This window comes from Morone saxatilis, unplaced genomic scaffold (genome assembly GCF_004916995.1).
Source record: "Morone saxatilis isolate NCDOM2014 unplaced genomic scaffold, NCSU_SB_2.0 Contig12, whole genome shotgun sequence".
Classification (NCBI taxonomy): domain Eukaryota; kingdom Metazoa; phylum Chordata; class Actinopteri; family Moronidae; genus Morone; species Morone saxatilis.
This window is the reverse complement of record NW_023339674.1, coordinates 14,038,667-14,064,805: the sequence shown is the minus strand read 5'-3', so window position 1 is coordinate 14,064,805 and position 26,139 is coordinate 14,038,667. Positions and strand designations below refer to the sequence as shown.

At 41.8% G+C, this 26,139-nt stretch overlaps 2 protein-coding genes across 2 annotated transcripts in view; one reads left to right on the top strand and one right to left on the bottom strand.

Annotated features, from left to right (window-relative positions):
- Positions 1 to 17,695, top strand: part of fbn2b (fibrillin 2b) — a 64,025-nt gene extending 46,330 nt beyond the window's left edge. The window contains exons 21-65 of the mRNA XM_035653247.1: positions 106 to 243; positions 709 to 759; positions 965 to 1,090; positions 1,229 to 1,456; positions 1,619 to 1,744; positions 1,841 to 1,969; positions 2,167 to 2,292; positions 2,481 to 2,606; positions 2,689 to 2,811; positions 2,914 to 3,039; positions 3,307 to 3,432; positions 3,762 to 3,884; positions 4,082 to 4,204; positions 4,317 to 4,442; positions 4,546 to 4,668; positions 5,041 to 5,163; positions 5,322 to 5,483; positions 5,681 to 5,749; positions 5,827 to 5,952; positions 6,083 to 6,208; positions 6,366 to 6,515; positions 6,621 to 6,692; positions 6,796 to 6,921; positions 7,527 to 7,652; positions 7,956 to 8,081; positions 8,197 to 8,313; positions 8,666 to 8,794; positions 8,923 to 9,042; positions 9,249 to 9,371; positions 9,571 to 9,723; positions 9,834 to 9,899; positions 9,999 to 10,124; positions 10,450 to 10,569; positions 10,682 to 10,804; positions 10,962 to 11,093; positions 11,223 to 11,348; positions 11,517 to 11,723; positions 12,022 to 12,147; positions 12,283 to 12,405; positions 12,687 to 12,803; positions 12,907 to 13,035; positions 13,241 to 13,360; positions 14,014 to 14,245; positions 14,434 to 14,584; positions 14,723 to 17,695. Of these exons, the coding sequence (XP_035509140.1) occupies positions 106 to 243; positions 709 to 759; positions 965 to 1,090; positions 1,229 to 1,456; positions 1,619 to 1,744; positions 1,841 to 1,969; positions 2,167 to 2,292; positions 2,481 to 2,606; positions 2,689 to 2,811; positions 2,914 to 3,039; positions 3,307 to 3,432; positions 3,762 to 3,884; positions 4,082 to 4,204; positions 4,317 to 4,442; positions 4,546 to 4,668; positions 5,041 to 5,163; positions 5,322 to 5,483; positions 5,681 to 5,749; positions 5,827 to 5,952; positions 6,083 to 6,208; positions 6,366 to 6,515; positions 6,621 to 6,692; positions 6,796 to 6,921; positions 7,527 to 7,652; positions 7,956 to 8,081; positions 8,197 to 8,313; positions 8,666 to 8,794; positions 8,923 to 9,042; positions 9,249 to 9,371; positions 9,571 to 9,723; positions 9,834 to 9,899; positions 9,999 to 10,124; positions 10,450 to 10,569; positions 10,682 to 10,804; positions 10,962 to 11,093; positions 11,223 to 11,348; positions 11,517 to 11,723; positions 12,022 to 12,147; positions 12,283 to 12,405; positions 12,687 to 12,803; positions 12,907 to 13,035; positions 13,241 to 13,360; positions 14,014 to 14,245; positions 14,434 to 14,584; positions 14,723 to 15,100 (6,044 nt within the window). The 3' untranslated portion in view covers positions 15,101 to 17,695. The remainder of the gene's footprint in view (positions 1 to 105; positions 244 to 708; positions 760 to 964; positions 1,091 to 1,228; positions 1,457 to 1,618; positions 1,745 to 1,840; positions 1,970 to 2,166; positions 2,293 to 2,480; positions 2,607 to 2,688; positions 2,812 to 2,913; positions 3,040 to 3,306; positions 3,433 to 3,761; positions 3,885 to 4,081; positions 4,205 to 4,316; positions 4,443 to 4,545; positions 4,669 to 5,040; positions 5,164 to 5,321; positions 5,484 to 5,680; positions 5,750 to 5,826; positions 5,953 to 6,082; positions 6,209 to 6,365; positions 6,516 to 6,620; positions 6,693 to 6,795; positions 6,922 to 7,526; positions 7,653 to 7,955; positions 8,082 to 8,196; positions 8,314 to 8,665; positions 8,795 to 8,922; positions 9,043 to 9,248; positions 9,372 to 9,570; positions 9,724 to 9,833; positions 9,900 to 9,998; positions 10,125 to 10,449; positions 10,570 to 10,681; positions 10,805 to 10,961; positions 11,094 to 11,222; positions 11,349 to 11,516; positions 11,724 to 12,021; positions 12,148 to 12,282; positions 12,406 to 12,686; positions 12,804 to 12,906; positions 13,036 to 13,240; positions 13,361 to 14,013; positions 14,246 to 14,433; positions 14,585 to 14,722) is intronic.
- A 212-nt stretch (positions 17,696 to 17,907) lies between these two features.
- LOC118321488 (cortexin-1-like) overlaps positions 17,908 to 26,139 on the bottom strand; it is a 15,721-nt gene continuing 7,489 nt past the window's right edge. Inside the window, exon 2 of the mRNA XM_035652822.1 lies at positions 17,908 to 20,510. Coding sequence (XP_035508715.1) covers positions 19,010 to 19,390 — 381 coding nt within the window. The 5' untranslated portion in view covers positions 19,391 to 20,510 and the 3' untranslated portion in view covers positions 17,908 to 19,009. The remainder of the gene's footprint in view (positions 20,511 to 26,139) is intronic.

Below are 26,139 nucleotides of genomic sequence, written 5' to 3'. Positions count from 1 at the left end.
AGGCCTATAAAAAACACAATATAACTGAATGTTAACTGTGTTTACAAGAAAACCCCACAGGGTATGTATACTCAAGTTATCTCTGTTGTTACCTCGGCTCCACAGACAGTATGAAGAGTACGTGCTGGCTGACGATACAAGACAACCGCTGCGAGGTCAACATCAATGGAGCCACACTGAAGTCTGAGTGCTGCTCCACACTGGGAGCCGCCTGGGGCAGCCCCTGTGAACCCTGCGAGATCGGTCAGTTCGCACACACACAGATGCTGCACATGTTTTTGTGTCAGTGTTTAATGTTTGTAATTCTGACCATTTTTATGCTAAAACTTTACAAAGTTTCAGTAGTTTTCCAGACTACTTGAGGTCTTTTAAAGTGCGTCTGAAACTGCATTTAGATCAGTGTTTAACAACTAGATTCATGCCTGAAGATACTGAAATCCTTTTATTATGAAAGATCTGTGTCACTTTCTACTTACTCAATGCAAGGCAAAATTGGGAAAAATACAGATTTTCCATGAAGTACTTTACAGTTGCACATATTATTATAAGTACATTATTTATATTATAGTAATAGAGATAGAAGTAGAAGATGAAGAATAAAGGAACTAGGTTTTACAGGTTTTTTGGCATACTATCACACAGGTCTACATCCAGTGCTCATACATTCAAAATGTCTTTATTACATCTCTCAATCTCATGTCTCCTCAGACACCGCCTGCTCTCGAGGGTTTGCTCGTATGAAGGGCCTTATCTGTGAAGGTAAGAACATTTAATAACTTAATGAACGGTGACAAACCTGCAGTGCTCCCTTCATCCAACATAGACTCCCATGAAATCATTTAATCTTTTTGTCCTTGTAATGTGCCTTAATGTTTTCCCTGTATGTTTATTAAAAAAAAGGTGTGCATGTTTGTGTGTAATTCACCTTGTAACCATGGTTCTTAAAATGTCCTGGTCCCTGTAGACATTAATGAGTGTGAGGTGTTCCCCGGAGTGTGTACAAATGGCCGGTGTGTGAACACCCAGGGCTCGTTCCGCTGTGAGTGTGCTGAGGGTCTCACCTTGGACAGTACTGGACGCACATGTGTTGGTGAGAGGAAGGCACAACAAAGACATCACATTCAATTAAACTGTTGTTTAGCCAGTGGCTATCATGTCACTGCACTATTAGGCCAAATCTCACAAATAGAGGTGACTTTGATTTTGATTTTATAATAAACTTTTCTAGATATGCGTAGTGAGCAGTGCTTCTTGAAGTGGCACGAGGATGAGTGTGGAGAGCCACTGCCAGGGAGATACCGTGTGGACATGTGCTGCTGTTCAGTGGGTGCTGCCTGGGGTATCGACTGTGAAGAGTGTCCCAAACCAGGCACACCTGAGTACAGAGCCATCTGTCCCAGAGGCACCGGCTTTGCCAACAGAGGAGATATTCTGACTGGCAGGCCCTTCTACAAAGGTACCAAGATGCTTTTATCCAAAGTATACAATTACCAATCCGTTGTAATGGATCTGGATAACCCTGTCAAATGAACATCTATACAGAAAATGTACTTTGGTGACGTTGAACCATTTTGGGATCTTTGTGAAATAGATTTTGATTTGATGTTATTCTCCCCAGATGTAAATGAGTGTAAGGTGTTCCAGGGTCTGTGTACTCATGGAAATTGCCGGAATACAATTGGCAGTTTCAAGTGTCGCTGTAACAACGGCTTTGCTCTGACCGCGGAAGAGAGGAACTGTACAGGTATGAGATTGGGGTGAATTAGTTAAATTGAAATTAAATATTCCTATCACGGTTAGTAAGCAGTGAGTGAGTGTTCCTTTTTAATGTCTCATACAGACATTGATGAGTGCCGCATCTCCCCGGACTTGTGCGGTCACGGTGCCTGTGTCAACACACCTGGCAGCTTTGAGTGTGAATGTTTCGAGGGCTACGAGAGTGGCTTCATGATGATGAAGAACTGCATGGGTATGTTGGAAACAAATTCTCACACATAATTACACAATTTCAAATGATACACTCATGTCGACAATGTGAAATCACAGTGCTGTGTGGCAGATGGACTAATCTTTCCATTATTTCCATGTTCTATTTTTGTCTTTTCCTCCACTTCGTCATTTGTTGCCTCTTCATCCCTCCCTCTCTCTCTTCCTCGCTGCTTACAGACATTGACGAGTGTGAGACAAACCCCCTGTTGTGTCGTGGAGGAACCTGCCTGAACACAGAAGGGAGTTATGAGTGTGAATGTCCCACCGGACACTCTCTCAGCACCGATGGATCTGCCTGTGAAGGTGGACCATACATCATACAAACACACACACACACACTTGAAACCTCAGTAAAGTCCTGAAAGACTAAAGTATCAGTTTCACACAGTATAAACTAGTGTTGTAATTATTATTCATTGTTGCCTTGAGGTATAATACACTACACAATATATAATGCCCAATTCTCTACACTTGTTTGCCTGTCCTGTCAGATGTGAATGAATGCCAGCTGAGTGACAACTTGTGCAAGAATGGCCAGTGTGTCAACATGCCGGGAACCTACCAGTGCTCCTGTGACACCGGTTACCAGGCAACACCAGACCGACAAGGCTGCGTTGGTGAGTGGAAAAGACTTAAATCCGCCAAAATTTTAAATTTTATGAGACCAAAGATGCCTGTAATTGTGACCTTTCTTTGCAGATATTGATGAATGTACCATTATGAACGGAGGATGTGAAACCCACTGTACCAACTCAGAGGGCAGCTATGAGTGCAGCTGTAGCGAGGGCTACGCCCTTATGCCTGACCTCAGGACCTGTGCAGGTGATAAAACACGCTTGGTATATGTACTGTAAAATAAAATCTTTTTCTACATGATGTTGCCTCCTATAGTACATTGAAATATAATTCTGTTATTTCTATCAGATATTGATGAGTGTGAGGAGACTCCGGACATCTGTGACGGAGGCCAGTGTACCAACATTCCCGGGGAATACCGCTGTCTGTGTTACGATGGCTTCATGGCGTCTATGGACATGAGGACATGTATCGGTGAGAGGAAAAACAATACTTACAATTTGAGTGTAACTTGGGGAACCCTGCCCCAATATCTCTCATTCTACACATATCTTTAAATCTCTAACCCTCCCTTGTGATTTTTGTTAATTATTTTTTCTGTATGCTACATTAACTTATTCATTGAGCCTCCCTGACCTGTTCTATGGGACATTCTCTGTCTGTCTCATTTTCTGTCACTCTGATCTCTCAAGGCCAAAACGTTCACATATTATCTATGTCTGTCCATCCTTGTCTGCCCAGATGTGAACGAGTGTGACTTAAACCCAAACATCTGTCTCCACGGTGACTGCGAGAACACCAAAGGCTCCTTCATCTGCCACTGTCAGCTGGGATACTTTGTCAAGAAGGGATCCACAGGCTGCACAGGTACACACACACACACACACACACACACAAACAGCAGGGGCTGGGCTGTCGCTGAGAGGTCTGGGCCTCTGTGCGTCCATATCCGAGTCGAACGTTGAGACAGTTCACCCATGCATACAGTAGTTGCAGGTCGACAATTTTTAAAATGATCATTTATTCATGACTCACCACTTAAAGCCAAGCAAAAAGCTGAATTTTCACCTTTCTTTGCATGTTATTAATACATGAGCATTTCACTTGGAACATATTGCTGCAACATTCTTAAATAACTAGTACACAATGTGTGTTACTGCTTGTTAATTGACTGATTGATCTCCATACCTTTCCAGATGTTGATGAGTGTGAGATAGGTGCTCATAACTGCGACATGCATGCTGCCTGCATCAACGTGCCTGGAAGCTTTAAATGTCGCTGTCGAGATGGCTGGATAGGAGACGGCATCAAGTGTGTGGGTGAGTACATATTCTGAATATCTTTGAATATGCTGTGATGTGGTTTACAGATCAGAAGTTGCAATATGAGTCTTCAGGACAAAGTAATGAAACAAAATGGTCTTCTGTATCTAAGAATATTTGCATTTTTCCACTGTTTTAAGTTCTGCCATCAAGTCTTTTTTTTTCTCACACTTTTTTTTGCTCTCTTCCTGTAGATCAGGATGAGTGCTCAGCAGAGGACCACAACTGCAACCCCAATGCAGACTGCGTCAATACACCAGGATCCTACAGGTGTACATGCAAGGAGGGCTTCAACGGAGATGGGTTTTCCTGCTCTGGTAAGACTGCTGAAATTTTTCTAAATACACCGTAATTGAATACTGGCTACTGAGTGTGCAGTGAGCTTCACGCACATTGACTTTATAATGCATTGGTCCCGCTCTGTTTCAGACATGGATGAGTGTGCAGACAACGTGAACCTGTGTGAGAATGGCCAGTGTCTGAATGCTCCAGGTGGCTACCGCTGCGAGTGTGAGATGGGATTCACTCCTACAGAAGACAGCAAGGCCTGTCAAGGTGCTGCACTCTTTCTGTCACATTTTATACTCTTCTTTTTACTGTTTTTTTTGTTCAGTTAGTGTAACTAACATTTTCTCTCTCTCTGACGCCTTTGCCACAGACATCGATGAGTGTAATTTCCAGAACATCTGTGTATTTGGAACGTGCCAGAACCTTCCAGGGATGTTCCGCTGTGTGTGTGATGATGGTTACGAACTGGACCGCAGTGGAGGAAACTGCACTGGTGAGTGTAGCATGTCTGTTACTGTATCTCAGTTCAGACACAGAGCAGACTCACACTGCTTGGCTGAGTTTCCTTGACAATAACAGCCTTGATTCATGCATCGTATTACCAGTGAAAATTCTTTCACCAAAGATATTCAAGATATACAAAGATGTTTCTATTTAACTGTTTATTCCCTTCATGCTTCAGTCTTTGTACAGCGTACCTATACATCACCCTCAGTTAGTTTGTGACTATTAACAAGATCTAAAATTATTAAAAGTAAAAAAGTGTTTTGGTTTAGCAAATAAACTAATGGGTTCATTCATGTCAGAAAGGTGTCTGTTATCTGGTGTGTGTTGTTGAGCTTGTGTGTGTCACTGTGTACTGCAGACATCAACGAGTGTGCGGACCCCGTGAACTGCATCAACGGTCTGTGTGTGAACACTCCAGGGAGCTACCTGTGCAACTGCCCAGCTGATTTTGAACTCAACCCCACTGGAGTGGGCTGCGTGGGTAAGTCAGGTTTAAATCTATGGCGAGGCTTACATAAGATGATGAGCAGGTTTCAATGAAAAGACCACAGTGTTCTTCATGATCCTTTATGAGAAATGTATAGTTAGGATAATAAAAATTAAATGAATCATCTATATCTGAATATGTGTCTTTATTAGATACCCGTGTTGGCAACTGCTTCCTGGATATCTTTGCACGTGGTGATGGAGGAATCTCCTGCAGTGCGGAGATCGGAGTTGGCGTGACCCGAGCTTCCTGTTGCTGTTCCCTGGGAGGAGCCTGGGGAAACCCCTGCGAACTGTGTCCCGCCCCCAACTCCAGTATGCACTACCTCGACTGATCAATTACTTATAGTGTTTACTGCAACATGCACATCTACATGTCACAGTTAAAATACTTAGTTAAACAAATTTGTTGGCAAATGTATAGCTTAGCAAAAGTTATTCATTACTGACTGTTGTTTCCCAATATGTAAAGTCACACTAACTTGCTGTTTGTTTGTCTGTCTTGTCTGCAGCGGAATATAAGACTCTTTGTCCAGGAGGAGAGGGATTCAGACCCAATCCCATCACTGTTATCCTGGAAGGTAACACTAAGCTTTGGCTTATTAAAATTAATATATTAGTTGCATCTATGGATCTAACATTGTGAATTATTCTCTAGATATTGATGAGTGCCAGGAGCTGCCAGGTCTCTGCCAGGGTGGAAACTGTGTCAACACCTTTGGTAGTTTCCAGTGTGAGTGTCCAGCAGGCTACTATCTCAATGAGGAGACTCGCATCTGTGAGGGTAAGAACTGAAAATTGCTTTTGGCTGAACTGAAATTGGCTGAAACTGAAAATAGATCATACCTATAAGGAAAAAATGAACAACCTCACTTCATATTTTTTATTATGTGTCATCATATGTTTACGTGCAGATATTGATGAGTGCACAACCCACATTGGGATCTGTGGACCTGGTACCTGCTACAACACTCTGGGCAACTACACTTGTGTGTGTCCCCCTGAGTACATGCAGGTCAATGGAGGAAACAACTGCATGGGTGAGTGGGACAGACCTCTCTTGGACCGACAAGAACATATTCTGTCTATGTGTATGTCTTCTTAAAGAGTAAACCCAAACATTGGGCAAACAATTTTAAGTAGTGGCTTTCAGCTTTTGGATTTAAAGGATCGTCTGTTATCTTCCTTGTAATGCAGACATGAGGAAGAGTGTGTGTTACCGTAACTTCAATGACACGTGTGAGAACGAGCTGTCCTTCAACATGACCAAAAAGATGTGCTGCTGTGCCTACAACGTGGGAAAAGCCTGGAACAAGCCGTGTGAAGCCTGTCCTACTCCTGCCACCTGTGAGTGTCAATAAATACACTGAAACACACTCTGATGGTTAATATATTGCTGTATGAGTGCATTTTATTACTGTCACTGAGTGTCTCCTGTCCGGTCTGTTTCAGCTGAGTACCAGTTACTGTGTGGTAATCAGGCTCCTGGCTTCATCATTGACATCCACACTGGCAAGCCAATTGGTAAGGTTGTCACAAGTTCAAAACTGGTGCAGTACCATACAAAACTGGCACTGGTACAATGTCAAGTTTGCATTCTAACATTCTGTGGTGTTATTTTGTGCAGATATTGATGAGTGCAGGGAGATCCCTGGTATATGTGCCAATGGAGTGTGTATCAACCAGATTGGGAGCTTCCGCTGTGAATGTCCGATGGGCTTCAGCTACAACAACATACTACTCATTTGTGAAGGTAAAACTCATGAGACTTCATGTCATTTTTTATTCAGTCTCACTCTGTCTTTTGCTAAAAGAGAAGATAAGATATTATGAAACAATGATCAAATGGTGGTGTTATGTAGATTTCTTTTGCAATTTTTGTTTCCTGCGTCTCTCTCACTTAACACACACACAGAAATAAGCACACAGACTAATACCTTTCCCACACTGTATCTCTTCTTTTGACCCTGTCTCTTTTCCTTATACAGTATAGAGTATATACTTAGTGCTGGCACAAACACAAACCACCATCTCTGCACGACAACCCACACACACACACAGACAAATACAGTCACTCACTGGCAAAGAGGTACTTTTACAAGCAGTCTACTCGGTGGAGTTAATGCTACCTTTCCCCACATGAATAATGCCCTTGTAAAGACAAGTATATAGTGGCTCTGAATGGGAACACCTGCCTGGACCTTCAATCATCCAGAACCTGCCAGCGACTGTCTGAACTGTACCAGAGCCATTGTGTTTTGTCTCCCGCTGCCCACAAGTTGACTGCCTGCTCTGACCAGACAGTTATAGAGTCTGTGATTGATGTCCACTGTTCCTCTTTTTCTTCCTCCTGTGTAGATATTGATGAGTGTAACAGTGTGGACAATCTGTGCCAACGCAATGCCAACTGTATTAACATACCAGGCAGCTACCGCTGCGAGTGTTCGCCAGGCTTCAAACTGTCCCCCAGCGGGGCCTGTGTGGGTGAGTCCAGCCTGTCTGACATGCATTACTGGGGTTTCCCATCTTCAAAGACCAGGGACAGACAGATAGAGTGTGTGTGAAAAATGTAAAACATGGACATCTCTTGTTGAGGTAAAATTATTATCCTATCCACCTTCTTTCTGGTTCTGGGAAATCATGACATTTTATGACATTTTGTAGGAGAAATGGTTAATTTAGAAATAATCAACCAATGAATCAATACCTAAAATAATTGTTAGTAAGGCCAGACTTAGGGTTTGAGCGCTTTATAGTTACATTTTTTTTATTCTGTTTCTTTTTCAGACCGTAATGAGTGCCAGGAGATTCCTAATGTGTGCAGCCATGGAGAGTGTATTGACACGCAGGGAAGCTATCGCTGTCTCTGCCACAACGGCTTCAAGGCTACTGCTGACCAGACCATGTGCATGGGTGAGAAGCACAATCTAAAGCTATATTAATACACACAACACTGTGTTGCGTAATTCAACACTTTTTATCTGCATCTCTCTCACTTTAAATGTTGTTCTTTCTGTGTGTATTTTAGACATTGATGAGTGTGACAGACAGCCATGTGGTAACGGTACCTGTAAAAACACGGTGGGATCCTATAACTGCCTCTGCTTCCCCGGCTTCGAACTCACACACAACAACGACTGCATGGGTGAGGATCATTTACTGTTACTGCTCTACAAAGGTCAACATCAAAGTCTTGACACAGATCTAGAGATTTAGATGTCTTAGATGATTGTTAAAGATTACTCCTATAAATTCCAATAAAAAAAAACATGTTTTTCTGTAGCAGTATTACATTTGGACATATATGAAATTACGGCACCAAATTTACCTGTGTTTTGACTTTTCTTTTGCTTTATTAATATATCAGTGTATTTAAAACGGTGTCTTCAAACTTTGGCAGTGTGACAAAGAAATGTATATACAAGCCAACTTTTTCAGAAAGTCCTGATGCTATTAAAAACAATGCAGTTCTAATCCTCTCAATGTTTACCTTACAGACATAGATGAGTGCAGCGCCCTCCAGGGCCAAGTGTGCAGGAACGGGCAATGTATCAATGGACTCGGTTCCTTCCAGTGTCTCTGCCATGAAGGTTATGAAAATACGCCAGATGGGAAGAACTGTGTCGGTAAGTCAGTGATTAAATAAAAATAAGAGCAATATGGGGTATTTATAGATTTTTACACACAGCAGTTTTTCTGGCATATGCAAACATAAACACATTCTCTGATTTGTAAATTGTCCCATTTTCCACAGATATCAATGAGTGTGTGAGTCTGCCTGGCACCTGCTCTCCAGGAACTTGTCAGAATCTGGATGGATCTTTCAGATGCATCTGCCCTCCTGGCTATGAGGTGCAAAATGACCAGTGTATTGGTAAGAAGCAAACAAACACACACACACACACACACACACACACACACACACACTTACATTACATTAAGTACAGACTTAATGCTCCACATGTATTCAAACCAGCAACCGAGGGCAAACGAGCCATCTGCTCTAACACATACTCACAATTACACTACCTATCTCACCTCCCTTCCTCCTCCCTGCCCTTTTTTACGCTCCCTTCCCAGATATCAACGAGTGTGAGGAGTCCAACATCTGTCAGTTTGGCACCTGCACCAACACCCCCGGCAGCTTCCAGTGCACCTGCCAGCCGGGCTTCGTACTCTCTGACAACAAACGACGCTGCTACGGTGAGAGAAGCTGTTGGTTCACAGTAGGCCACAGTGCTGATGATCTTGAGTGAATGTGGTAATCAGACATATTTTTTCTCCCTCCCTCCTGGTGGAGGAGGTTTTTGTCTTCCTGTGTCCCATGAATAATAGATCAGTTACTGTCAATTTACAGCAAAACAGAAGATTTAGTGAATACTTGTGTTTTTTCTTATGGCAGATACCAGAGAGAGCTTCTGTTTCACCAAATTTGAGGCAGGAAAATGCTCCGTCCCTAAAGCTTTAAACACCACCAAGGCCAAGTGCTGCTGCAGCAAGATGCCTGGCGAGGGTTGGGGACTTCCCTGTGAGCTGTGCCCACGAGAGAGCGAGGGTGTGTAACACATACACACACACACAAACAGTTTTAATTAAAACATACACATACACACAAATAAACATTTGTAAAATAATGAAGCTGACCCTTTTCTTGTGCATCTCCAGCTGCTTTTGACACACTGTGTCCTTACGGCCACGGCCACCTGCCTGGACCGGGTGAGGCTCGTGAAGGTGAGTTCTACAACATAGATCTGATTCTTTGAATCTAGTGGCCAATTGTGAAGGTTTTGTATGTTTAAAAATATACACATTGTCTCTTGCTCTCTCCAGATATGAATGAATGTCTGGATAACCCAGGCATCTGCGAGAATGGTATCTGCATCAACACAGACGGTTCATATCGCTGTGAATGCCCCTTCGGATACAACCTGGATTACACTGGAATCAACTGTGTTGGTGAGATGGTTTCTAAAATTAGAGTTAACAATCTGCAACATTTTCTTATTATTAATGCTTTATAACCAAATGAGCCATGGATTTACAGAAGAAGATATGCCATCTCTTAATCTATCACCAAAATCAGTATTATCCCCCAGGTCTCATGTTTTTTTCCTGATGGTAGTACCAGAGTTAGTTCAGCTTCGTTCCTGCATTACAACCTGATCTATTTTTGTACTAACATTTAAGCTGCTAATGAGTGCTTCTGAAATCTCAGGTAAAGAATAAATGTTTAATTGGTTGTAATTGCATCTATTTATCCCCCGCTCTCTGTCTTCTCTAGACACTGATGAGTGCTCCATAGGAAACCCATGTGGGAATGGAACCTGCACCAATGTGGTGGGAGGTTTTGAGTGTTCGTGCCAAGAGGGCTTTGAACCTGGACCCATGATGACCTGTGAAGGTCAGTCATCCACACAGTAACACTCATACACAGTTGCACATGTACTCTTATTTTTCAGCATCAATTAAAATGACGGTAAATTAAACTAATCTGTCTCTGGTGTTTACTCCAGACATCAACGAGTGCTCCCAGAATCCTCTGCTGTGTGCCTTCCGGTGCGTCAACACCTTTGGTTCTTATGAGTGTATGTGTCCTGCTGGCTATGTGCTGCGAGATGACCAACGCATGTGCAGAGGTGAGAAGACACAGAAGATTTTCTGTTTATATCTGCTTCACTCCTTTCATCACTGATTTTTCACTCCTTTTCTGTGTGCCGCAGTAAATCTTTGACACTACTGAAACAAGATTTATCAGTTTTAACCTACTGGCCTTTTCTCATTCTCCCTTACCAGACCAAGATGAGTGCTCTGAGGGTATGGATGACTGTGACTCCAAGGGTATGACCTGTAAGAACCTGATTGGTACCTTCATGTGTATCTGCCCTCCTGGCATGCAGCGCAGACCAGATGGAGAGGGATGTATGGGTGAGTAAAAATGTCTCAGCCAGTGTGAGAGGTTTGCCTCAGTCTTTACCCAATATCTGCTGTCGTTATCTGAATTATCTGCCTCTTCACTCTCTTCATCATCCCATCCTTTGCTCTGTACACTGGCAGACCTAAATGAGTGCCGAGCCAAGCCTGGCATCTGTAAGAACGGGCGCTGTACCAACACAGTGGGAAGCTACCGCTGCGAATGCAATGACGGTTTTGAGCCGAGCTCCACTGGAACTGAATGTATTGGTAAGATCACTACTGCTGACAAGCATGCTGTCACACACTGAAATTGTGCTTATACTTTAATTTCAGATGAAAGAATTGCATGCTGCTTTAAGATCCAAAAGTCCCCCATTATTTCTTTCATCTCTAACCCCAAACACTCCTTGTGTCCTGTCACGTTCTTTCCATCAGACAACCGAAAGGGCTACTGTTACACAGAGGTTCTGCAGACGATGTGCCAGCAGTTATCCACCAGCAGGAACAGTGTGACCAAGTCTGAGTGCTGCTGTAACACGGGCCGAGGCTGGGGGTCACAGTGTGAGCTCTGCCCGCTGCCTGGCACCGTACAGTACAAGAAGATGTGCCCACTCGGACCCGGCTACACAACAGACGGAAGAGGTGAGTGGCACAGTAATAATACAGAGTGATATTATATTGAGTATAGAAAACACACAACAATAATCTCAATTTTATTTCTCTTATAATTAATTAAATTAAATTAGTTAAAAATAACTTTTTTTTAATATTATTATTTAATTTAAATTTGGGAAGGAAAACTATGACTACAATAAATGCATCTTCAAGAAAGAGCTCACACTATCAATAAAAAGCTTAATAAGACTGGTAACACTTTATATTTAGCATGTGAGTACCTGTCTAATACAGATCAGTTTCTAAAATATCTCTGTACTTACAGACATCAACGAGTGCCAGGTGATGCCAGATCTGTGTCGGAACGGTCAGTGCATCAACACCATCGGATCCTTCCGCTGTCACTGTAACGTGGGCTACAAAACTGACTTCACTGCAACCTCCTGTGTTGGTATGGCAGATCTCTGTCCTGTTTTAAAGATACTGAATATTTACACAGAATTTCTGCCACACTGATGTCAGTCTACAAACATTTTCCACAGCATCTCTGCCCATATTCCTAATACTCTCTGTCTGCATATTTCAGATATGGATGAGTGCGCGCTGTCTCCGAAGCCCTGTAACTTCCTCTGTAAAAACACAGAGGGCAGCTACCTCTGCTCCTGTCCAAGAGGATACAGCCTGCAGCCAGATGGAAAGACTTGCAAAGGTAGGTCTTGATTTGTTTGTTTGTGGGTTATTTTATAGCGTTAAAAAACCATTAGATGCTATTTAATGATCTTTATAAGTGTTAACCATATTGGTAACATTGTTGCCCTCAACACACTGGCAATTCTGAGTTCTGTTTATTATTGTTATTATTGTATGTTACAAATGAAATATTGTTCTCATATCATTTTTAAAAACAAGTTTAATGGCTTTGAGGCTTCAACCCTCTTTGTAATTTGGTGGGGTTTGATGGGCGTTAAGTGATTTCTTCTTTTCTCTAAGATCTGGATGAATGTTCGACTAAACAGCATAACTGCCAGTTCCTCTGTGTCAACACCATTGGAGGCTTCACGTGCAAGTGTCCCCCTGGTTTCACACAGCACCAGACTGCCTGTATTGGTGAGTACGAAACAGGAGAAGATCAGTGTTACTCTGCACCGAAAGTTTTATCCAAAAGAAGAACAAAAAAAAACATCTTGATCTGTTTCTTCTCTCTTTGCAGACAACAATGAGTGTAACGCTCAGAACAGTGGGTGTGGTTCCCGGGCCTCTTGTGTCAACACACCTGGTAGCTTTAACTGTGAATGCTCTAAAGGTTTCTCCTTGGACAGCACAGGCATGGAGTGTGAAGGTGAGCAGACAGTAACGTTTACATTTAGTTAAAAATAGTTTAGTGAGGCAGTTCTCTCACACAGGATCCTTCTAAATTTCAAAATCACAGAAACTTGGGTTCTTCTGAGATGTTTGTGACTGAGATAGTTGAAGACGGCACTGAGTTGCACTAGTGTCTATGCTAAGAATGAGAAATTAAAAGTCTTTATTTTTATATTCCTCAGATGTGGATGAGTGTGGCAGTAACCACCGCTGTCAGCATGGCTGTCAGAATATGCTGGGAGGTTTCCGCTGTGGCTGTCCGCAGGGCTATGTGCAGCACTACCAGTGGAACCAGTGCGTGGGTGAGTTACACTGACTCAGTCTGTGAGTTGACAGGAATGAACATCAAAGGCACCAGCACAAAGTAGAATAGAGGACCTGGGGAATGTATTCATTTTTTAAGGCTTATTATAAGATTGCAACAAAATGTTCACAGTATGTATATATTTTTATATAAAAATCCCTGGGTCCTGAAAGCATAAATGTGATTGGGATTATTTCAAAGAAATTTGACGTTTCTCCTTGAATTATTAGTGTTAAATGATTGAGGATAAGTCCTTATTATTTTGGATTAATATAATAACAGGAATGAAAATTAGAATTATCATAATTATTATAACAATAAATATTTGTTTTTGATTTATCAATACGCTAAAATAGTCATACAAGTTTACTGTTTTACAGAAGGTGATATTTGTATGCTCATTGTTGATCTGACCAATATAGAAAAGGGAAATCAAGACGATATATCATGTTGATATATAACAGTTTGCAATGATTTTTAAAAATAGAGAGGCCTCTCTGAACTCCTATGCATAACCAAATGAAACAGGATGGAATTATACTCAAGCATTTGTCTATTAAGATAATCATCATCATCAACATGCAAACAACTGTGTACTGTATCATCTCTGAACACACGCACCATGTATTTGTCTGTCTCTTTCCTCTGCAGATGAAAACGAGTGTCAGGGAGGAACAGTATGCGGCTCTGCCTCCTGCTACAACACGCTGGGCAGCTTCAAGTGTGTGTGTCCCTCTGGCTTTGACTTTGAGCAGAACGCTGGTGGCTGTCAAGATGTGAATGAATGCGGCACAGGCACCAACCCCTGTATCTACGGCTGCTCCAACACCGATGGAGGCTACCTGTGTGGCTGTCCTGGAGGTTTCTATAGGGCCGGCCAAGGGTGAGGGAACACAAATGAAAGATTTGATTCAAGCAACTGGTATTTCTCAAGTGAAAAGTGGAGTCACCAGACATTTTTTGAGTAAAAGATTTGATTGTGTTTTATTTGCTATAAGTATTGAATTAATTTTAAATAAATTTTCTTCCATCTTACTCAATATACTGAACTCTCTTGTTGTTTCCATCCAGTCACTGTATAACAGGCTCGGGTTTCTCAGGCCAGTTTACAGAGGGTGAGGATGATGACAGTCTGTCTCCTGAGGCATGCTACGAATGTAAGATCAACGGAGGAAAGAATGGAAGACACAAGCGCAATGCTGATGAAAATGAGATCAACCAGGTACATACTGCTTCACAATGCTCGTCACTGTCAGTTTCAGGGACAGGACTGGGTAACTTTTGATTTTCTGATGTAAGAAATGTTGTCTTTTGATCTTTATGAGTGTGTCCCCTCCCTGTGTCTTTGTCCTCACTATAGGATTCAGCCGTGAGCATGGCTAGTGTGGACACCCAGGACTCCATCCACATGAACCTTTCTCGATCCTCGCTGCTGAACAAGGAGCCTCTACTGGAGCTTTTGCCTGCCCTGCAGCCCCTGGAGAAACATGTACGCTATGTCATCACCCATGGTAATGGTAATGAACACTTCCGCCTGCTGGAACGCCGTGATGGAAAGAGTGTTCTCCGGCTTGGCAAGAGGCCACCTCCAAAAGGATCCTACCGACTAGAGATTGCAAGCCTGCGGCTGTTTGGGCCCCGAAGACTACACCAGCTGGAGGAGCAGCACGACACTGACTACCTACAAGGGGAAATAGGAGACGCCCTGCGCATCAAGCTCAACATCCACCTGCACTGAGCTAAAAGTGTGCTTGCAATCCTGTCCTGGACTGATTCTTTTGAGTTTTAACCTGCCCCTTTTATCAAATAACTCCTCCTCCTCCAGCTCCCCCCTGCAGGACCATCCCTACCAACAGGGGGTAATCAAGGGCTATGAAAGACTGAGTCAATCAGCCCAACTCTACCACCACTTTGTTACTGTTTATGTTATTATATGTTCATGTTTTGTGTTTTTTTTTTTACCCTGACTACACTTCCTCTTGCGCCCCTCCATTGTACCCTACCCAGCACTCATTCTCCACTGAGAGAGCCAGTGGAGGAGGTGGCAGAGAGGTGCCCTAGTGCTTGGACCATAGCCCCCTAATAAAGACAAACTGGCAGACAGATGGTTCACAAGTCCATGAAGCGCTTTTGTAAACAAACAAAACAAGAAATTACACAAAGGAGAAATGAAATCAGTGCTGAGAGTGGCCAAACTGTCTTTATGCAACATGTATGGTAGTATTTAAATCACAGTACAGTCTAAAGTGATGTCTTTTTGTTGAGTGTTATTAAGAAATGATATTATGGTTAAAGATAAGGGGTTGGGTGCCATCATAGTGGTCCAGGGACTTTCTCACCTCTCTGTGATCTTGGTAGAAAATCACAACTCTGGGGAACAAGGTTTATCACGCCTGCCCCTATCAGTATTGTAGTGTGTCATTTAATGTATTTGTGCTGTTTGAATAATGTTAACACAAAGGACTGCAACATTTACACAGCATTTCAGGTTCTTTAGTCCATAGCGGTCTTTTTTATAGCTGGATGCCAACCAATTTTCAGATGAAAAGCAAGCTGTGTTCTGCTCTGATGTGACTGACTTTTGTCCTGTCTGCAGGCAGTGGCAAGCAGGGATTAGCGTGTTTGCGTGTGTGTGCTGTCATGTTTGGTTACCTCAGTACTTCTCACAGAGTATGGACACCATGCTGTGATGCCGACGTAAAACAAAAGAGGGTGCTAGTATCGCTCAGCATCCATCATGAGCAGGGAATACACCAGTTTTAGTAGCTCGTAGACTTAAAAGAAGATAGATCAGGTCTCGTTTGTATTTATCCTTGTAGGGGTTAAGACTTCAGGTGCACTGATTATGGACCTGAGAGCCAGCTTTTTTAGTCCAAAGTCTTTTCCCATGTCGGCTGTCAGAGGCATGTAGCTTCTCCTGGTTCTGCATTTTCACTCCTAAACATAAATGCTTCAGGAGAATACAGCCGTAGCTGACAGCCGGTGTTGGGAGGCTGAACTTGACAATAAGCTGACTTTACCTGACTTCTTTGACCGTGAGCTGGATGTCTGAGGTCTGAGCCTCGTTTACAACACAAAGAGACACGCAGCTGAATACTGTCACAGTCTCAAAGGTACATGACATGTCAACATTACCTAAGCTGTAACTAAAGGTAGTGCTTTACAGTGTAAGGGCACGCACAGGTGAACACGAAACCTCACAAAAAAACAAATATCTGTCAGGTCATCTTTCATTTCTCATGATTTTTTTTTTTCTCAAAGAGAAAAAAAGGTGCTAGATAATACCATCTCTTTCGCTGTACAAAGAAAGTGCAGTCTTGAATCTGGATTGCAACAGTGACTTTTTTTTTTTGCTAGGATTTATTGTTGTTGTGTATGTCTGTCTTTTGTATTGTCTCAGTGCTGAAAAACAAACCAATATTATCAAACTTGCTTCTTGAAAATTAAATTGTATATTTTTAAGTGAAATGTAGATGTTTTTTTTTTTTTATGTCAAGGCTGCCAAAACAAATACTCACAGTAAATCCAAGACTGAAGGCCTTAAGTGCTGTTGACTTTGTTTTGTTGAGAAAAAAAGTAGCAAAAGAAAAAGCAAATGCAGCTTTACATTTGTTGATCGCTGACTGTATAGTTTGAAACCACTGTTATCAGTCAAATCAACCTTTAGCAAAAAGAAATCAAGACACGTCAAACTTAAAGATAATAACATTCCCATCATCGTTTATCTCATACAAGCTTACACGGATCAATGCAAACTTGACCATCTCCAGCTAGATCTATGGTGCTAAACAATAATCTTTTTCTCTTAACAGTCAAGGTTGCTGCACTGTCCCACAGCCAAGGCAATGTTTATAATACATAACCATTTTTCTAACCTGGGAACCTTTGTATACTTTGTATCTGTATTGTCAGTTTGTAATTTTTATTTTCTTTGCCACTATGTTTAAAAAAAAAGGCAGTGTGTTGCGTGTGCTTACTGTAACTCAGCTTCAGTGTCAAACTTGAAACAATACTGTCATCAGCTGCTTGCATTGAAATATGTGCTTTATACATAAAAAATAAGGAGCCTGTTTCAGTTGTTTAAATGTTCACCATAAGCCTGATACTTGTTGATACCAGAATCCAGCTTAAAAGCTGAAATGACAATCATCCAGTCACGCCACATCTACTAGCTGAGCATCAATAAATCAATCAGCCACATTTTTTAATAACAAAAAAACCAAAGATTCATGACACCAAATGGCAGTCTGTAAAATTAGAGTGATTCACACAATATTGTAAACGTTTGTCCGGTGACATTAATGGCAATAAAGTATTGTGGGTTATATTTTTAGGTCTTGTGTCCTGAGTCTTTTTTTTTCTCTTACGCTTGTGTTTAAATATCACCAACTAACAAAAGTGACACAGGTGACAAATAAGTAGTAATCATTTATTTAATTTCCAACATGAGCAATGTGGACTTTCCACACAGTCCAGCTATCAGTGGAAATTCAGAAGAGTAATTGAAGAAGAAAATCCTTTTTTTATTTTCACTGATTCAACCCAGTGTATCAAAAACAAAGCACGCAGTCAGAAAAATATGTAATAAAAAAACACACAAAAAAGCAAAGCTACCTGCTTTGCATTCTAAGACGTGGCTGCATGACTACTTCAAAAATCCACAGTCTAAAGATTGATACAGTAAGAGGAAGAGGACCAGAAGATAGCAAAAGGGGACTCCCAAACTTGAGTCAAGAATAGAAAAATAAAGCTTTCTTTTGCCTAAAGGTTGCTGTTTGCTTCATCACCACACTTGGCAGGCTGACTAAAGCAAAGGACACAACCAGTGAACATAAAGTCTACTTGCAGTAATAAGAGATTATATAGTTTCAATATGGCTTCTCAGTTATAGACACAGTAACACACAAAACATACACTGACAAAATGTATGGAGACACAAACTACCTGCTTGGGCCTTAAAAAGCATCTGAAACTGCAGTGCTGTTCGAGGATCAGTGTCCAAAATAAAAAAGTGAGGATTTGTGCTCCTTGATCAGCACTCAACACTTGGATGCTTTACAATAGACATTGGTTTATTAAAGGGGCATCTGCTCAAGTGTAAACTCACTCATTTAAGTTCTGCCTGTGTTCTCATCAAAGCTTTGAGGTTATAAACTATGTTGTGAGTGAATGTGGTCTCTCCAAAATCATATTGTGTTTTTCATATTGATAAGCTCTGGAGTTTGGAAAACCTAGCCCTAAAGTGATGTTGTGATGTGGTAGCATGTTCGACTAGTACAGTAGGTCAGGTTAAGGCAGCTGTGCAGCTCATTATTTCTGTCCTTCATAGTCACAGTCTGGATTTGTGAGTGTGTATGTAGACAACTGTCAGTGTTTGATTCACAGTTGTCTGCATGCCTGTTGTTGCACCAGACTTTATGCTTACATAGCATCCTGCAGCCTTATTATTTATATTTACACCAGTACACAGGCTGCAATACAGTGATATACACCAGGCATACTTACATCAGGTAAACCCCCCTTTTAGAGTGCATTCACAATATTATGCATTGGTACATTCCATTTCCACATCTAAATTACTCAATACTCTTAAAGTCTCTATGTGAAATCAAATATCCCCCTTTCCACCCCCTCTTTACACTTCACCTTACACCAATGCATAATCAAACTGGCCCCTCTCCAGCCCCTCCTTGTGGTCAGTCCAGGATGATGCAGGCATGCGGCTGTAGGGGTCCAGCAGGATCCTGAAGCACCTGACCAGCAGGAAGACCAGGAAAAGCATGAGGAGACCTACGAAGGCAAAGGCGGTGCGCTGTTCATTGTCCACCCCAACCAAGGCCAGAGGGGGGCTGCTGCTGCCACCGCCAGGGCTGCCGGTGAGTGAGGAGCTGGCCGGGGACAGCAGCAACTCGTAGTCAAGTGTGGGCACATCGTTCATCCTCCACGGGGCCCGAAGGCAGGGCTTACACACTGACTGGATGGTTGGTGTATTGGGAGGAGGTACGGAGAAGGAAGGGAAGGTGTTCATGAGGGGTGGCGCAGGAGGAAAGGTCAAACTGGAGATTGATTAAGAGGCTTAATAAAAGGTAGTTTACAAGTTTTATATTGCAGACCCTGTTTGTTGGGTTAAGAGCATGTGGCCTAAATAAAAAGCTAGTTAGCAGGTAGTAGGAAGTACAAGTCGAAAGACTGAACAGGAATCTCTAGGTCAGAGAGTGTGACGTATTTGTCTAAGATGTATGTATTCTGATCACGGCAGGACTTGCACACACATCTTCCTCAGCTGGCCAGGTTGTTTAGTCAAATGTAGGTCAGTCAGAATGATACGACCCAGAAAGGCCTGGCCCTAATCTGCTCTGACAATGTGACAGACACACATGCATATATGCACACACACACACACACACTTTTCAATTAATATGGACTACTTTTTAGTGTCACACATTTTGAGGAACTGACTAAACAGTGTAATGAAGCTCAATGGTGTCCCTATTTGAGCAGCCAACCCTTAGGCGGTAATGTTTTTAGAGTATTTATCAGGGCCGCTCTGCCACATCAGCTCTCATTCTCACTCTTAATCAGAGCAGACAGAACGTGACACTTCCTTCTGCTAATGCAAACACACAAACACGTGTCTGATCACAGTCAAGGTCGGTGCTCTCTAGGGGAGGTAATAATGTGAAGATGGACTTCTGACACCCGTAGCTGTTTATCTGTGTGAGCCAGACCAAGGTGTTTGCTTACATGTGTTGGTGTTTGTGTGCGGCTAATTAGATCAGGAGGTCAGTGGATCAATGGCCTTGAATATGAAACAGTGCCTTTGCTGATGTTGCCTGCTAAATGCAACGTTTTCTCTCTTGCTTACAGGAGCTTGATAAGTGGGTCAGAGCTGTCAAGTGTTCAGATAAGTTGGGATGATCTCGTCAAAAACTGCCTCTCTTGACAAGAAGTAGAAAATAAGTTCTGAGAAGGTGAGTTTGTTAAAGTGTCATAAATAAAAATTGGCTTCATCCAGTCTGATCTTCAGTCTATTGAATGCAGAATCTGTTTATGGGGCTGTTCCAGCAGTCTTCAGCAGACATGACAGAGAGTTGTTACCAGACGTGGTGACACCGGAGAAACCACTGCAGCTCCTTTTAACTCACCACCTGAAAGAATAAGATGCACCTGGTTAGAAAAGCATTGAGATAATTGTCCAAAAATGTCACTAATAAAGCTCTAACGAGGACTTTTACTTGGCACAATCCTTCAAAATAAAACAGCTTTTCTATTTGGACTAATACTTTTTAATGAGGACCATAAGGAGCAGATTAAGTTCCTTCCTTATTTCATCATACAATGTGATTATTACCACCATTTGCTCAATAAGTAACAGTGACAGTGACATTAGGCATCTATGGGGTGAACACAGCACCAGCATCCCCTGTAATGACACTCAATTAGTAAGCTGATTATAGTCTCATTATGGCCACATTAGCAGTAATGAATGCACGATTATAAACACTGATACCGCATTACATCACCCTCATTTGTCAGTGCAATGTTACAGTGGGCCATTTGTTCACTTGTTGACCTCCTTCATTCATTTGCTCACATGATGGAGGGAAAGACAAAGTGTTGTGGAACCTCATTAATAATCTAAAATCACATCTCCTGTGGTGGACCATGTTTCAAATCATTGAGGAACACGATACGCAAACCATTTTTACCTGCTCACCCATCTGAATAGAGTGGTGACTGAGCTATTTGCTTAGACAAACGTGATACTGAGAGATATGCAGAGCACTGTGTGTGTGTTTGTGAGGAGAGATGCTTAAAAGAGACAAGAGGATGGAGAGGGAGAAAGAGAAATGGTTGGAAACAGACAGAGAGGTTAATATAGAGTTATTTTAAATCTTAAGTTAATGTATTAAGGACAAAGTGGACAGAGCTGCAGAGATTAAGTTAGATTTGAACTTCAGTAAAATATATAAATATACAGTCAGGAATGCTGGAAGTCAGTCAGAGTTGGGGGAGCTAAGAAATTTGAGCATTTATTGATATGATACTAAATTCTATGTGACAAATTAATCCTTTGCCAAATCACACATCCTTTTGTACTATTGGCCTGTATGTGTCACTCTACAGTGGCAACAATTGCAGTTACCTTGTGTACTCTAGCTGTAGCTGGCTGGATTGAACTGTCTGACTATGTGTCTTGATGTCTTTGGTTACTATAATTCAGCGGGACCACCTAAAACACCTCAATGTAATGGCCTGGGATAGATCCCATTTCCTTTGCCATGCCATGGTGTTGGAAGGGTTAAAAAAACAATGTTAAACCTCTTTCCCACCACAAATACTAGTGCACTACACATATACAGCAAATCCCAGTAAAAAAAAGTAAAAAAATCTAAATCAATTTTAGGGGGTGCCATAGGCCCCTCAATACATCTATTTCCCATGTCCATGTATACAGAAACTTAGTTATTGTCAGTATGAAGACAGCATTACAAGACAACGGACTCAGTATTGAGATAAAAATAGGAATGTGGGATGGACAAAAAACAGGAAGTTGAAAAGCAAATTATGAAGATTGATAGTGGAGGCAGACGTGGATGAATAGAGCAGAAGTTCCTGTGGAGAACGGGCAGCAGTACAGAGGAGAGACGAGAGGTTTGCTGGCACAGTCTGGTCTGACTTTCCTCTGCATGACCATGGCAAAATGCCTTTTCCATACTCTCTCTCTCTCTCTCTCTCTCTCTCTTTCTCTCTCTGTCGCTTTCAGTTCAAAGGTTTTCTATCTGCTACTTCATCAGCCAGTGTCTCCAGGGTGGTTGGTGCACCAGACTCAGGCTGGCAGCAGGATGACACACCTGGGAGGTGGCAGTCACACTGTAAATGAATGTGCACTTCAGTGTGTGTACAAACAGACCTGCTACGTCTTTTGTGTGTGTATGTGTTTCCGCTTGCTGCTGCCTCTGACCGATGCAAGTTGCAAAACCCAAAAATAGTAGAAAGTGAAGGAGGAGGAGAAAACCTTGAACTGAACCTCAAGGACATTATTACAACTGACACTGTCACACATCTGCAGCTCCGGTCAGAAATGCTTTACAGCTGCTGTGAGACTCGTTAATAGTTGGCTTATAGCTAACGTTTAGGCTTATATAGAGGGATAATGTTATTCAGCAGTCTTCACCACCATTGTTGTCACTGCAGTCAGCTTCTCCTGGTTAGGATACCTTCAGTGATCACCATTCAGGAAGTTTCTACAGGGAGACAAATTATCCACAGAGGTCTCCTCTCCAAAACAAACCCACTGATTAAAACTGGTAAAAACACTCAATAAAGTAGTTTCACCCTAAAATCAGTGTTTCTTCAATGCTGTTTGGCAGACAAAGAAAATCCTGGAGGGCCTGCGTATCTAAAAATGTGGCTTATAACTGGATAAAAAGTAAATTAATGACCACAACACATGCACAAAGGAGATATGAGTGCACAACTCAACAATTTCTACATATATATAAAACATAGATCTACTGTTTTAATGTTACATATTATGTCTTTAAGAATGATCTCTTTGTTGCTAAGCTGTCATGAGGTTTGAATAAGATAAGCCATTCTTTTGTAAAACTGTTCAACAATGGAAATGTGTGATCATGAGACCCAGGATCTAAAGCTGTGTATCTTTGTAAATTGAGCAATGTAAACAGAGACCATTTTTTCCATTTAACTTAGAATATGCCAAACTTCTCGGTGCATCAGTGTTTAATGTAGCCTACCAACACAAGCACCCTCACAAAACCACTGCTTAAATAAATTGCAATTAAAGACCCTGCACACCCACATAGGTGTGGCTCATTAGACTAATTAGATTTCTGGTCAGGTTGAACACAACTTGGGAATCTTTGTGGGCACAACATAGAGCATAAATGTCACTCTCAGAATACAGACACTAAGATAGGCAGAGGGTAAATATAGTGCATCAGAAAGGGAGGGATTTTGGACACAACCCTGAAGTTGTTTATGCTGACTCACTGTCACAAAGCTACTGTTAATGTTATTAGTAAAAACCTGTGCTCTTCTGTGTCACTTTTGTTAGTTGGTGATATTTAAACACAAGCATAAGAGAAAAAAAAAAACTCAGGACACAAGACCTAAAAATATAACCCACTTATAACCGCATATTTTACAGTAATCTGTACTCCAAAATTCCCCAGAGAATCAATACTAAACACTGTCTGGGACAGATGGTCACTACACAGGAAAAACTCTGCGGTAACATGAACACACAGGGATGCAGACCCATCAGTCTAACCCTGCTGTGTCCCACTCATACACACACAGCAGAGAGATACACACACTTGAAATTTGAAGTGGTCGCAAAAAAAAACATACAAAAAAAGAACATTGCTAACGAAACCCACACATGGGGATAATTTCCATTTTGAATTCTAAAAGGTACAAACATCACCTCCTCATCTGATCCTATCCGCCTTGTAATTACTCGTTTCTTCACTATCTCTCACTAACTCATCATTGAGAGAGAGGATGATAAATAGACTGAGCGAGAGGGGGAATGAACTTAAAAATGAGAGAGAGAAAGCATCTGTTCTCTTTGAAAAAGTGAAATTTATCCTGTTACACAACAACAGGTATACCATTATTTCAATATAGTGTATTGATTTATTTAAGCAATGAACTGTAGTCATGTACAGCTTTGAGTGTAAAACATATTGTATACAGAATGGTCAATGTTATAAAAAGGAACCTAAGGATACTGTGTTCCTGCCTTTGCAACAAGCCTGAGTTGGTGGTCAGATAGTTCAGTTGTGGGTGCCAAAGGTGTGTGTATAAGTGTGTCTATGTGTCTGTGTGTCTGTGTGTGTGTGTGTGTGAATAAGTCATTGGGAGGTAGAGGGGAGGACAGACAGAGATTGCTCAGCTTATTTTCCTCCTCGTTAAATCTCACTCCGACCATCACCCTCCATCAGCCTCACACACACATACTCACATACACAACCGCACACATACACACACACACACGCGCATATGCACACAGAGTCGTCCATCAGCCTCGTCTCGCTCGACTCGCATTAGTTCTCACCCACTCCATTTCTCCTCCAGGACACTTCCTCAAAGCACCAGCGAGACCCCTGAGATGAAGGGAAGTGAAGCGGACACTCGTCAGTCTTCATCGAAAAACCCTTAAATGGACACCTCTCTCACACATGCACACACACGCGCACACACATGCACACACACACACAAATGCACCAGAGGGAACTCATTCATATTAAAGAAAAACACCTAAGCACACACAATGGAATTGATGCAGACTTACAAGTAACCATATTGAGCTCATTTAACTTACATATAGTATATAGACAGACAGAGATTCACTAAAACACACACACACACAGCACCACTTTCATCACTTCCCCACAGAGCAATCGGTCAAGCTAACGTTGACAGAACTCATCAGGGTAAATGAAAGGAAGAGAGCTGAAAATAATTTAGTTACCTCTCAGGTGACCAGGGTGTCACCTTTTCTCTCCTCTATCCACCTCCCTTTATCTTACACACACAAACACACACACCGCACGCACACACACACACACACACACACACACACACACACACACACACACACATTTCAGTGCTTTACACTCGTTAATCTACAAGTACAGATTCAGTGCAAGGTTGAAAAATCTTGGCAACACGACTTTAACTTTAACCATTTATTAAATGGTTTACACACTATAATGTATAAAAAAATATATAATATTAATGACTAATGGGGACAACACATTTCGAATTTGGTCAAGTATTGAGTAACAGCGCTGTAGCCAGCAGCCATGAAATGGGCTAAAATGTAATCCTTGAGGGCAACTTGCGCACTATCAAAACATTTACTAATTGCTTATATCTGCTATATTATAGTAGGTTATAAAAGATGTATATATATACACGTTTATACACTGCTTATTAACAGTAAATAGGGGGCAAAGTGTTACCAAAAGGTTCCTGTGGCTCCCAAATGGTAGTGAGAGGCAAATGCTTTAATGCATTTAGTAGTATTAAGTATTAAGGCACGTAGAAGTTGAAATTTATTAGACATTTATTACATTTGACATCAGAACTGCATTTATGTGAAAATGGCAAATCTGGCAATTATAAAGAAAAAAAACTTGCTTCTTTGCCACATGGCCTCACTACTTATTTTGCTGGCACTGTCTGCTCTCTGGCTTTCATCTCCTGTACACCCACACAAATAGTCACAGAAAATTCATATAGCAAAGACAAGCGTCATCTTTTCAACAGGAAAACCCACAGACCACCACTGTCCTCCCCCTTCAAGCACACAGATAGCCAACCACACCAGCCTCCATGGGGTTGAGCACAGAGACAGTCTTGATTTGTCATTATTTATAGCCTGAGTAAAGCCACTCTCTAAAAGTAATTAGACTTTAGAAACAACGAGAAAGGGAGAAGAGAGAGGGAGAGATGGTAAATGTTCCCAGTCTCAGCCATAGCCTGCTGGGAATTGAATTAACCCTTTCCAATTTGCTGCTTATCAAGATAAAGTGGACCTGAAGAAAAGGAAAGGGGGAGCTGCATGTAATCCACAAGCTCAGGTGGGTATCCCCCTTCACATCACTGTAGAAATAATACTGTTTGCAGAACAACCATACAGCATACAGGGAAAAACATAAACTACATGGACACCTCTCTCTCTCTCTCTCTCTCTCTCTCTCTCTCTCTCTTTCTATCTATCTCGCTCTCTCTCACACACAC